The sequence below is a fragment of the Tachyglossus aculeatus genome, chromosome 5 (genome assembly GCF_015852505.1).
Source record: "Tachyglossus aculeatus isolate mTacAcu1 chromosome 5, mTacAcu1.pri, whole genome shotgun sequence".
Lineage (NCBI taxonomy): Eukaryota > Metazoa > Chordata > Mammalia > Monotremata > Tachyglossidae > Tachyglossus > Tachyglossus aculeatus.
In genome coordinates this window covers 13,528,060-13,540,099 of record NC_052070.1, presented here as the reverse complement: position 1 = coordinate 13,540,099, position 12,040 = coordinate 13,528,060, and the positions used below count along the sequence as shown (strand labels likewise).

General features: G+C 43.6%; 1 protein-coding gene across 4 annotated transcripts in view; it reads left to right on the top strand.

Annotated features, from left to right (window-relative positions):
* The window catches only part of DLGAP1 (DLG associated protein 1), a 1,082,148-nt gene that overhangs the window by 627,486 nt on the left and 442,622 nt on the right, over positions 1-12,040 (top strand). For 3 of the 4 annotated variants that reach the window (XM_038747081.1, XM_038747079.1, XM_038747080.1), the window contains one exon: positions 3,680-4,721. In XM_038747081.1, coding sequence (XP_038603009.1) covers positions 3,759-4,721 — 963 coding nt within the window. In that variant the 5' untranslated portion in view covers positions 3,680-3,758. Of the gene's footprint in view, positions 1-3,679; positions 4,722-5,978; positions 6,072-12,040 lie in introns of those variants that run through there. The other variant, XM_038747085.1, reaches the window with a different exon arrangement.

The following is a 12,040-nucleotide window of genomic DNA, read 5'->3' as shown; positions in this document are numbered from 1 at the left end:
AAAGGGCTCAACCATTCTTTTATTTCATTGTATTTACTGAGCATTTACTATGTGAAGAATACTTTATTAAGTGGTTGGGAGGGTACAATAGAACAATAAGCAGACCCATTCCTTGCCCACAACGGGTTTCTCATCTTCAAAGCCCAACGCAAATCATATCTCCCTCAAGAAGCCTTCTCTGACTAAAATCTCAACTCCCGATCCTATTTTCCCCTCCTTTTGCTTCATCTGTGCATTTGGGTTCATAAATATCCACTAAACACTTTGATACACTTTCTTTCAATTGTATTTATTGAGCACTTACTGTGTGCAGAGCACTGTACTCAGTGCTTGGGAGAGTACAGTACAACGATAAACAAGCATATTCCCTTCTCATAGTGAGCTTACATTCTCCTACCCCTACCCATGAGAAGCAGCATGGCGCAGTGGATAGTGTGGGCCTCAAAGTCAGAAGGGCATGGGTTGTAATCCTGGTTCTACCACTTACCTGCTGAGTGACCTTGGGCAAGTCACTTAACTTCTCTGTGCCACGGTTACCCCATCTGTAAAATGGGCATAAAGACTGTGAGCCCCGAGTGGGCTGCGACCATGTCCAACCTGATTAGCTTCTATCTAGCTTGACACATAGTAAGTGCTTAACAAATCCCATAATTATTATTATATCCTTTTCTGTGGTTTATTTTAATGTCAGTCTCCTATACTAGATACTAAGCTCCATTTTCCTATCCCTTGTATACCCTCATATCCATGGATGCTACTCCCCTGTTAGCAACAGCAACTTGAATAAAATGAACAGTTCAATGTACATGTGTTCATTTAAAACGGTATTTACCATTTCATTCATTCATTCATTCATTCATTCAATCAATCGTATTTATTGAGCGCTTACTGTGTGCAGAGCACTGTACTAACTCATTCCTTATTACTACCTGTGGTGTAATGGAGAAAGCACAAGCCTGGGAAGCCGAAGACTTGGATTCTCATCCTGGCTCTGCCACTTGCCTGCTGGGTGAAATCGGGCAAGTCCTTTCACTTCTTTGCCTCTGTTTTCTCATCTGTGGAATGGGGATCCATAACTCTTCTCCCTCTTACTCAGAAGGTGAGCCTGGGATTTTATTTGAGTGGATCACTTTGTATCGACCTCAAAGGGTAGTTCAGTGCTAGACACATAGTAAGCACTTAAATACCATAATAATAATTATAATAAATAATTATCATTATAATTTGAGTATTACTATGTGTAGCCATCTGATGCCTTACACCTTATTCACATCATCATCATCATCATCATCAATCATATTTATTGAGCGCTTACTGTGTGCAGAGCACTGTACTAAGCGCTTGGGAAGTACAAGCGGGCAACATATAGAGACAGTCCCTACCCAACAGTGGGCTCACAGTCTTGAGAACTATAAACTGAATATGAACTCCACATTCATTCATTCATTCAATCATATTTATTGAGTGTTTACTGTCTGCAGAGCACTGTACTAAGCGCTTGGGAAGTACAAGTTGGCAACATATATGTATAACATGCATTTTCTCTGTTGTACAGTATCACTACAAGCAACATATTATGTATGATCAATTAATCAATCAATGGTATTTCCTGAGTGCTTACTGTGTGCAGAGCACTGTACTAAGCCCATGAGGAGTACAATATAACAGAGTTGGTAGGTACGCTCTCTGCCCACAGTGAGCTTACCACCTCTGATGTCACCATGGCTATAAGAATGAAACCTTAAAAAACCTCTCTTTTTCCCAGCCTATTCACCTTCCCTTTTGTGTTACCAATCCTCTTAGGTCTGTACCCCTTGAGCACTTTGATACTGACAGGCCCACAGAGCTTATGTACAAATTTATTTTAATGTCTTTCTCCCCATGAGGTTGTAATCTCCTTGAGGGCAGAGATCATGTAATAATAATGGTATATGTTAAGCGCTTTGTATGTGCTAAGCACTATTCTAAGAGCTGGGGTAGATACAAGGTAATCAGGTAAGATACAAGGTAATCGAGTTGTCCCATGTGGAGCTCACAGTCATAATCCCTATTTTACAGGTGAGGTAACTGAGGCACAGAGAAGTGAAGTGACTTGCCCAAGGTCATCCAGCAGACAAGTGGCGGAGCCAACTCTCTATCGCAGACCACTGTACTAAGTGCTGGTGACAATACGTCTCTCCCTTTAGACCGTAAACCCATTTTGAGGAGGAATGTGCCTGTTATATTGTCATATTAGAGAAGCAGCGTGGCTCAGTGGCGGACTTGGGAGTCAAAGGTCATTATTGTTACATTATTAACATTAACATTGTTGTTATTATTAGTCTCTGTGCCTCAATTTCCTCAACTGCAAAATGTGGATTAAATACTTGTCTCCCTCCTACGTGGATTGTGAACCCTTTGTGGGAGATGGACTGGGTCTGACCTAATTACTGATTGACTGATTGATGGATTGATACCCTCTCCAGAGCTTAGAACAGGGTTTGACACATATTAAGCGTTTAGCAAGTACCATTAAAAAAAGGTAATCATGGTTGAGTTTGGGGGGGTAAAACCCCTCATTTGTGAGGGTCTCTAACTTCATTGGAGTGCCAATAGTTGAACATTGGATCAGTGATGAAATGGATCATGTCTACCAACTCTACTGTACTGTACGCTCCCAAGCACAAGCAGCATGGCTTAATGGATAGAACACAAGGCTGGGATTCAGTGGACCTGCGTTCCCATCCCTATTCCACCACTTGTCTGCTTTATGACCTTGGGCCAGTCAAGTGACTTCTCTGTGCCTCAGTTCCCTCATTTGTAAAATGGGGATTTAGACTATGAGCCCCACGTGGAGTAATAATAATGATTTTGGTATTTGTCAAGCACTTACTATGTTCCATACATTCATTCAATTCATTCAGTCGTATTTATTGAGCGCTTACTGTGTGTAGAGCACTGTACTAAGTGCTTGGGAAGTCCAAGCTGGCAACATATAGAGACGGTCCCCTACTCAACAGTGGGGCTCACAGTGGAGAAGGGGGAGACAGAGAACAAAACAAAACATATTAACAAAATAAAATAAATAGAATAAATAGGCACAAATAAAATAAATAAATAAATAGAGTAATAAATTCATACAAGCATATACATATATACAGGTGCTGTGGGGAGGGGAAGGAGGTAAGGTGGGGGGATGGGGAGGGGGAGGAGGGGGACTGTACTAAGGCACTGTACTAAGCGCTGGGGTGGATACAGGAAAATTGAGCGGGACACAGTCTCTGTCCCACAAAGGGCTCCCAGTCTTCACTTCACTTCTCTGTGCCTCAGTTACCTCACCTGTAAAATGGGGATGAAGACTGTGAGCCCCGCATGGGACAACCTGATCACCTTGTAACCTCCCCAGCGCTTAGAACAGTCTTTTGCACATAGTAAGCACTTACCCACTGTTGGGTAGGGACTGTCTCTATATGTTGCCAATTTGTACTTCCCAAGCTCTTAGTACAGTGCTCTGCACACAGTAAGCGCTCAATAAATACGATTGATGATGATGATGACAACCTGATCACCTTGTAACCTCCCCAGAGCTTAGAACGGTGCTTTGCACATAGTAAGCGCTTAATAAATGCCACTATTATTATTATTATTATGTTCGAGAAAAGGTTTACTTAACACCTTCTGTCTTGGTTCATCCTCCTAGGCCCATCCGGGGGAGCCTTCTGGACACCTTTACCCCACGCGCTGGACGGCCCCAGCCCTCCCTCCTCCCCAGGTCCGCTATGAAAGGCCTATCCGGCAGCCGCCACCACCACCATCCCCACCACGGGGTCGCCTGTGACCCGACCTGCGACTCCCTGTCCCACCGCTCCGACCGAAAGTCCTACCTGCTGACCCCGGCGGACCCCCACCCAGCGGACCACCCGTACTACACGCAGAGGAACTCTTTCCAAGCCGAGTGCGTGCTGCCCTTCGGCGACCAGCTGGTCAGCAGCACGTTCCCCCGGCGGCACTACAACTCCCACCAGGAGCTGAAGGAGGAGTGCGCCCTGGCCCCCCGCGCCTCCGCCGCCAAGGCCAACCGCCTCCCCACCAACCTGCTGGACCAGTTCGAGAGGCAGCTGCCCCTAGGCCGCGATGGCTTCCACACGCTCCAGTACAAGCGCACCGCCCTGGAGCACCGCAGCGACAGCCCCGGGCGCATCCGCCACCTGGTCCACTCGGTCCAGAAGCTCTTCACCAAGTCCCACTCCCTCGAGGGCCCCTCCAAGGGGAGCGTCAACGGGGGCAAGGCCAGCCCGGAGGGCTCGCAGACCGCCAGGTACGGCAAGCGCAGTAAGAGCAAGGAGCGGAGGGCGGAGGTCAAGGCCCGCTCCAACGCCTCGGGGTGGTGGAGCTCCGACGACAACCTGGACGGCGAAGTCTGCCTCTACCACGCCCCGTCCGGGGTGATGACCATAGGCCGCTGTCCGGACCGCTCCGCCTCGCAGTACTTCATGGAGGCCTACAACACGGTCAGCGAGCAGGCGGTCAAGGCCTCCAGGAGCAATAACGACGTCAAGTGCTCTACCTGCGCCAACCTGCCCGTCACCTTAGAGGCCCCGCTCCTGAAGAAGAGCTCGTGGTCTTCCACCCTGACGGTGAGCAGAGCCCGGGAGGTTTATCAGAAAGCCCCGGTCAACGTGGACCAGGCCTTGGTGAAGTCCGATTCCTGTCAGCAGGGACGTTCCTTCCAGTACCTTCAGGTACGGTACGGTCTCGGCCGTCTCGCGTCCGTGGCTGCGGTTCCCCTCCCGCGGGTGGTCCGACGGCATCCCCCGGAGAGCGGAGAAACCGAGACGGAGAGGGAGAATAAGACGGCACGGAGTAGGGGGAATAATGTAATGCTAGAAGGATTTGTTTGCTTGGGGGTTTTTTTTAACGCTTTGCTATTTTGGCAACGCGTTGGGGAAGTAGGGATGAAGATTTCATTAGTTATGTAGCGGTTTTCTTCCTTTGCGAAAATCAGGTTGGGATTAGATGGGTTTCTTTAGGATTGTTTAATTTCAGTATCTGGACGGGACAACGGGAAGGAGTTCTTGGAGTCTGCAGGATCATCGCGGGTTTATGGTCACTGGACTTCTTATTGACATGAAACCAAATTGGAGTTTTTTTGCAAATACTGCTAAGCATCAGTTAGTGCTCTGAATTGGTTACAGAAAAATAAAGTGATAAGGAAATGGTAATAATAAATGAAGCCCACTTTTCCATAGGAAAATTGCCCCGTGTTCTCTATCCCATCCTCCTAGTGTGAATTCATTTTATGGTCTGCGTTCCCAGCTAGCTTGGTAACTACTTGAAGTCGGGGATTCGGTATGCTGATTCTGTTGTGATGGATGGAGATTTTTATTTTTGGTTTGGATTTTATAGGGAACAGACAAAAATAGAACAAGCTTGGCAGAATACCTTTGCCTCTGATCAAGAACTTGACACAGTTTTCATGTGGGGTTTGGGGTTTTCATGTTGAGGCTATTTTTCATATTTTGACCTCTTTAAAGATGTTTTAGGAGGAATGTGAGCCATCTTGAATTAATAACCATATCACTGGCTATTGAATTGACTGAGTCCCGAGTGTAAATCAAGTTCAACATACGCTTGAATCGGAACACGAGTCAATATGCTTCAGATCTTTTTCTACTCTTGAAGCTATTTAATAGCTATCTTTCTTATTCATTCTCATATGGACCTTTAACGTGTTAGTACAGAAAATAATCTGGAATCAAGAGAGAATTCTCTATATGGAACTCATTCAGAAATCTAATATTGCAAGGCTGAAATCATTGCATGTTCCGATTAACATACACAATTAGCAATGTGTGCTCACTCACAATCTGTTTGCAGTTAATAAAAAAGCCGTCTCTTTTCTACCAATATTGTTATTTTTAAATGTCAAGAATCAGATGTCTGTTGTTTAGAACTATTGTACCACTGCCAGTAACTGTGGCAGGGTTTGGAACGGGGACATGGATTTGAAGACATTAAAATTGTTTAATTCTCAGCTGAGATGTGGCTGGCTTTTATACATTTGGAATAAAGCATTTATGGCACATCTCAGGGTAAGTAATTATCATGGAATAAAGGTAAAAAGAGAGAGAATCAAAAGAGGAAAGGCTATTTTTAATGAATTTGTTTTTACCGAAAAGAGCAAGATTCTTGTTTCTTTGAGTTTCTTTATATAAATCCTAAGCCTCCAGCAACTGTAATATCAAGTCATAAGATTTTTTGTTCTCCAACTTCTAATCTAAAAAAAAAAAAAAGATCCCTGGATTTTTTTTTTACGCTCTTCTCCAGCAGAAACAGGGGAAAGAAAACCAATGCTGTCAGGTAGGACTGTAGCGAGAACATAAGGGATGTTCGCTTTGGGCAGGGAATGTGTCTGCTAATTCTGTTGTATTCTTCCAAGTGCTTAGTACAGTGCTCTGCGCATAGTAAGCGCTCAATAAATACGATTGATTGATATACTGATTAACTAGGAGAGGAAAATGATGGACCTCTTGGAGGCTGAAAGGTTTTCTTCGGTTTGTGTGCAAGTTTCAAGAACTAGAAGAAATGATCAGGTCTGGGCTCTACTCTGGTTATTTGGAGTTGGGGACTGTGTGTCTTTGGAGGTGATTTGTTGCATGCATTTATCTTCTGGATCGAGTGAGCTAATCTCAGTTAAAGTAGATCGCAACTTACTTTGGTACAGATGGCAAAAAAAGAAAAACAAAAACAAATGGGGACATTAGGGTTGCTTCAAACCATTATCTCCACAGGGACTTTTTAATAATATTTGACGCAGATGAACAATGGAGGTGCTATTTGGAGATATCTGTGCTGCAATAAAAATGTGATCATGTTTTTTTTTCTTCAAGGCAGGAGTCAGACTTTAATAATCCTTTGCAGAATATTATTTTTTTCTTTCTTACGGGGTTGAGGATTGCTGTTTGTTCATATTTAGATTAATCTCGCAAAAAAATATTGATTTTTATTATTAATACAAACTGGAACTCGGGTTTTAGTGGTGAATACAGGTGATTTTGTTATAATGCTTTTTGTGTTTTGGAATGGGAAAGTCTCTGTTTTTTGGGAAGGTACTTTGTTTTTGCTTTGTTTTAGGATAATTTGAAATCCCTCTCTAGACTGTAAAACCTCCCTCCGACCCCCTGCCTCTAGACTGTAAGCTCATTGAGGGAAGGGAATGTGACTTTTTATTGTTCTATTGTACACTCTCAAGCACATTTTGCAGTGCTCTGCACACAGTAAGCACTCGATATGTATGATTGGGTGAATGAATGAAAAATATCAATCAACTCAAATTGTATATGAGTGTTGGTCATCTCTGTGAGAGGAATGAATTAGTTTGATAGTTCTTGGCTACATTTTCAAATTCAGCAACCGGATGGAAAGATATTCTCGTCTCCTCATCCGTGTCAACACTGCTATCCTGGCAAGTGAGTTGGATGAATCTTGGACTTGATCATAAAATGAGAAAAATGTTGGTAATAATGAAGACTCCATGAGCTAAAGTTTGCCACCCTGGAGTGTTAAGCTAAAACATGAGCACTAGAGCTGAGTATAGTAAAGTGGAAATATCTGTCTTTCCGGTCTTATCTGCTAAAGCTTTGTTCAATTTAAATAACTTTCCTTGTGCGTGTTCATAATGACAGGAGTGAGGGGTTTTTAATCATTATTCCCCTCTCACTCCAATATATTTAGGTAAAGATCTCTGGTCTTTTATGGGTAGGTCTTTATAGCTGTTTTATCGTTCTCGTGAAGCAATCATTCAGTTCCTGGTATGTGAGTCAACAAAAGGAATTAGGAAGGCACCTCTTATAATAAGGTTGTAAGCAAATATTGTAGCTATATCCTTGCATCGTTTTTCCTTGTATGTAGCCTGATCACTGAACATAGCCATTGCTTTCTCTCACTATAAGAAGTTCTCGTTCTTAACCCAAATGTTTTATTAGGGTCTGACCTGTACTTTAATTAGGTAACAATAATAATAAATAATAATGATGGCATTTATTAAGCACTTACTATGTGCAAAGTACTGTTCTAAGCGCTGGGGAGGTTACAAGGTGACCAGGTTGTCCCACAGGGGAGCTCACAGTCTTAATTCCCATTTTACAGATGAGGTAACTGAGGCCCAGCGAAGTTAAGTGACTTGCCCAAAGTCACACAGCTGACAAACGGTGGAGCCGGGGTTTGAACCCATGACCTCTGACTCCAAAGCCCATGCGCTTTCCACTGAGGCACGCTGCTTCTCTAAAGACTTTATACTTGAACACCAGGGAAAAATATCTTTTCATTTTCCCTTCTGAAATGGTAAAACGATTACTCTGTAGATTCCCCGTCACAGGTGAGTTAGGTAAAGCCTCTGATCAAATTGTCCATACTGCTGTCCACTCAGTAGAGTTCATCAGTCAGTCAGTAAATTGTATTTATTGAGCGCTTACTGTGTACAGAGCTGTGTACTAAGCACTTGGGAGAGTACAGTATAAGAATATATCAGACACATCCCCTGCCCACAGCAAGCTTACAGTGTAGAGGGGGAGACAGATATTAATAAAAATAAATAAATGACATATATGTACATGAGTTCTGGGGTGCTGGGGGGGGGGGATGAATAAAGGGAGCAAGTCAGGATGACACAAGAGGGAGTGGAAGAAGAGGAAAAAGGGCTTAGTCTGGGAAGGCCTCTTGGAGGAGCATTTCTGGAAAGCAGAAGTCCTTGAGAGGTTTGGGAACTTGAGGAAATTCAGTGGAAAAGCCCTGCTGGCAGTTCTCAACAAATAAGTAGTTTTTTTCTTTGGGCTGCCAATCCAAAGGAGGTCAAAATATTCAGTCAAATATCTTCTAAGTGGTCCTGATTCCTGACTGTGGGTTCCCTGACTCTATTTAGCCCTCATTGTATGAAAGAAGGAGTGGGGATGAATTTTTCATTGACCATAAATCAGTGATAAAGTTCAATATCCAAACGAGACTGTAAGCTTATTTTGGGCAGGGAGCGTGTCAACCAATATGGTTATATTGTACTCTCCCAAGCGCTTAGTACAGTGATGTGCACACAGTAAGCACTCAATAAATAGCATTGAATGATTGATTGATTGTTTGATAAGTGTCCAGGAGACATGTTTCCTTCTCCCTGTAAAAATAGAGACCTGTTAAGTAATACAGTCAATCATTTGTCTATATTGCAAAATGGCTATTAATGATGTGTCCTTTGCTATTTCCAATCTTGTTTCAAACAGAACATATCCCTTTGCAAAAATGGATCATAAAACATTGCTGCCTTTTCTTACATTTCTAGACTACTTACCTCTATGCACTTGGCTGCTCCCAAAGATAATAATAATAATAATAGAGGTATTTTTTAAATGTTAAGAGCATTGTACTAAGCGCTAGGTTGTATACAATCAAATCAGATTGGACACAGTCTCTGTCCCACATGGAGTTCACAATCTTAATCCCCATTTTACAGGTGAGGTAACTGAGTCATAGAGAAGTGAAGTGACTTCAAGATCAGACAACAGACAAGTGGCAGAGCCAGGATTAGAACTCAAGTCCTTCTGACTCCCAAGCCTGTGCTCTATCCACTAGGCTATGCTGCTTCTCCTTTTGGCACATCAATGAATCAATGTTATGGATTGAGTTCTTACCATGTGCAGAGCACTTTACTTAATATTTGGGAGAGTATAATTGTGCAGAGTTGGCTGACACGTTCCCTGCCCATGAAGAGCTTGCAGTCTAGAGGGGGAGACAGACACCAAAATTAATTACGGGTATTTACATAGGTGCTGTGGAACTGAAGATGGGGTGAAATCCTCACTATTGGCTTCAAAGCTGTCCATCACCTCTCCTCTTACTACTTCACCTCGCTTCTCTCCTTCTACAACCCAGCCTGCACACTTCGCTCCTCTGGTGCTGCTAACCTTCTCACTGTGCCTCCATCTTTCCTGTCTCACTTCTGACCCCTGGCCCGCGTCCTAACTCTGGTCTGGAATGCCCTCCCTCTTCAAATCTGCCAGACAATTACTCTCCCCTGCTTCAAAGCCTTACTGAAGGCCCATCTCCTCCTAGAAGCCTTCCAGATTAAGCCCAACTTTTCCTCATCTCCCCCTCCCTTCTGCGTCCCCCTAACTTGCTCCCTTTGGTCTTCCCTCCTCTCCCAGCCCCACAGCACTTATGTCCACAGATGTCATTTTATTTATTTATATTGATGTCTGTTTATTTGTACTGATGTCCGTCTCCCCCGACCCAGACTATAAGCTCGTCGTGAGAAGAGATTGTCACTTTTTATTGCTTTGCTGCATTTTCCCAAGTGCTTAGTACAGTGCTCTGTACACAGTAAGTGCTAAATAAATATGAGTGAATGAACTCCAATGAATGAATGAATACCAGGTGTTTAAAGGGTACAGATCAAAGGGCAATGGTGACCCATTGGGGAGTGAGGGGAAATGATAGCTTCATTGGGGAAGTGAGCATCCTAGTTTGTAGTAGGAAATCAGTGAGGTAAGATAAGAAGGCAAAAGGCTATTGAGTGCTTTGAAGCTAATGGTACGTAGTTTCCATTTGATGCTGAGGATGGGCAATCACTGGAGGTTCTTGAAGAGTGGGGAAACATAGATTGAATATTTTTTTAGAAAAATGATCCAGGCAGCTGAGTGAAGTGTGGACTGGAATGGGGAGACACAGAAGGCAGGGAGGTCAGTGCAGAGGCTGATGAAGTAATTAAGGCAGGATAGGTTAAATACCTAGATCAGCATACTAGCAGTTTGGCTGGAGCAGAAAGGTGGGTTTTAGCAATGTTGTGAAGGTAGAACTGATAGGATTTGGTGACAGGTTGAATATGTGTGTTGAATAAGAGAGAGGAGTCAAGATAATTCTAAGGTTAAAGACTTGTGGGGCAGGGAGGATAGTGGCACTGTCTACAGTGAAGGGAAAGTCAGGGAGAGCGGGATTTGGGTGGGAAGATGAGGAGTTTTGTTTTGGCCATGTTAAATTTGAAGTGTTCTGAAGGCAGGAGGAAATTGGAGACCACAAAGCAGAAAGGTCAGGCCTGTAGATGTAGATTTGGGAATCATCTGCTTAGAAAGGGAAGGTAAAGCCACGAGAGGGAAAGAGTTCTCCAAGGGAGTTGGTGTAGATGGAGAATAGAAGGGGAGCCAGAACTGATCCTTGAGGGACTCCAACTATTAGAAGATGGGAGGCAGAGAAGGAGTCAATCCATGTTCCACATGGGGCTCACAGTCTTAATCCTCTAGAATGTAAGTTCGTTGTGGGCAGGGAATGTTTGTGGTTGTATTGTACTCTCTCAAGCGTGTAGTACAGTGCTCTGCACACAGAAGTGTACACATGTGTACAGATTTATTACTCTATTTTACGTGTACATATTTACTATTCTACTTATTTTATTTTGTTAATATGTTTTGTGTTGTTGTCTGTCTCCCCCTTCTAGACCGTGAGTCCGCTGTTGGGTAGGGACCATCTCTATATGTTGCCAACTTGTACTTCCCAAGTGCTTAGTACAGTGCTCACAGTAAGCACTCAATAAATACGACTGAATGAATGAATGAATGAATGAGCCCATGAAAGAGACTGAGAATGAGCAGCCAGAGAGATAGAAGGAGAACTAGGAGAGGACATTGTCACTGAAGCCAAGGTCGGATGAAGTTTCCAGGATAAGGGGGTGGTTGACAGTGTTGAAGACAGCAGGGAGACACAGGAGGATTAAGATGGAATAAAGGCTGTTGGATATGTCAAGAAGGGGATCACTGGTAACCTTTGAGAGGATAGTTTCTGTGGTGTGAAGAGAGCAAGAACCAGATTGGAAGGGGTCAAGGACAGAATTGGAGGAGAGAAAGTTTGAGGCAATGGTTGTAGAAAACTCACTCAGAATTTGGAGAGGAATAGTAGGTGGGAAATGAGTTGATAACTGGAGGGAGCCATGGAGTCAAGGGAAGGGAAGGAAGCACTTTGATAATGTGCAAAGTTGCAGAGGTGCAGGTGGAGACGGTGGATTTTGAGAGAAGGTGGGAAATCT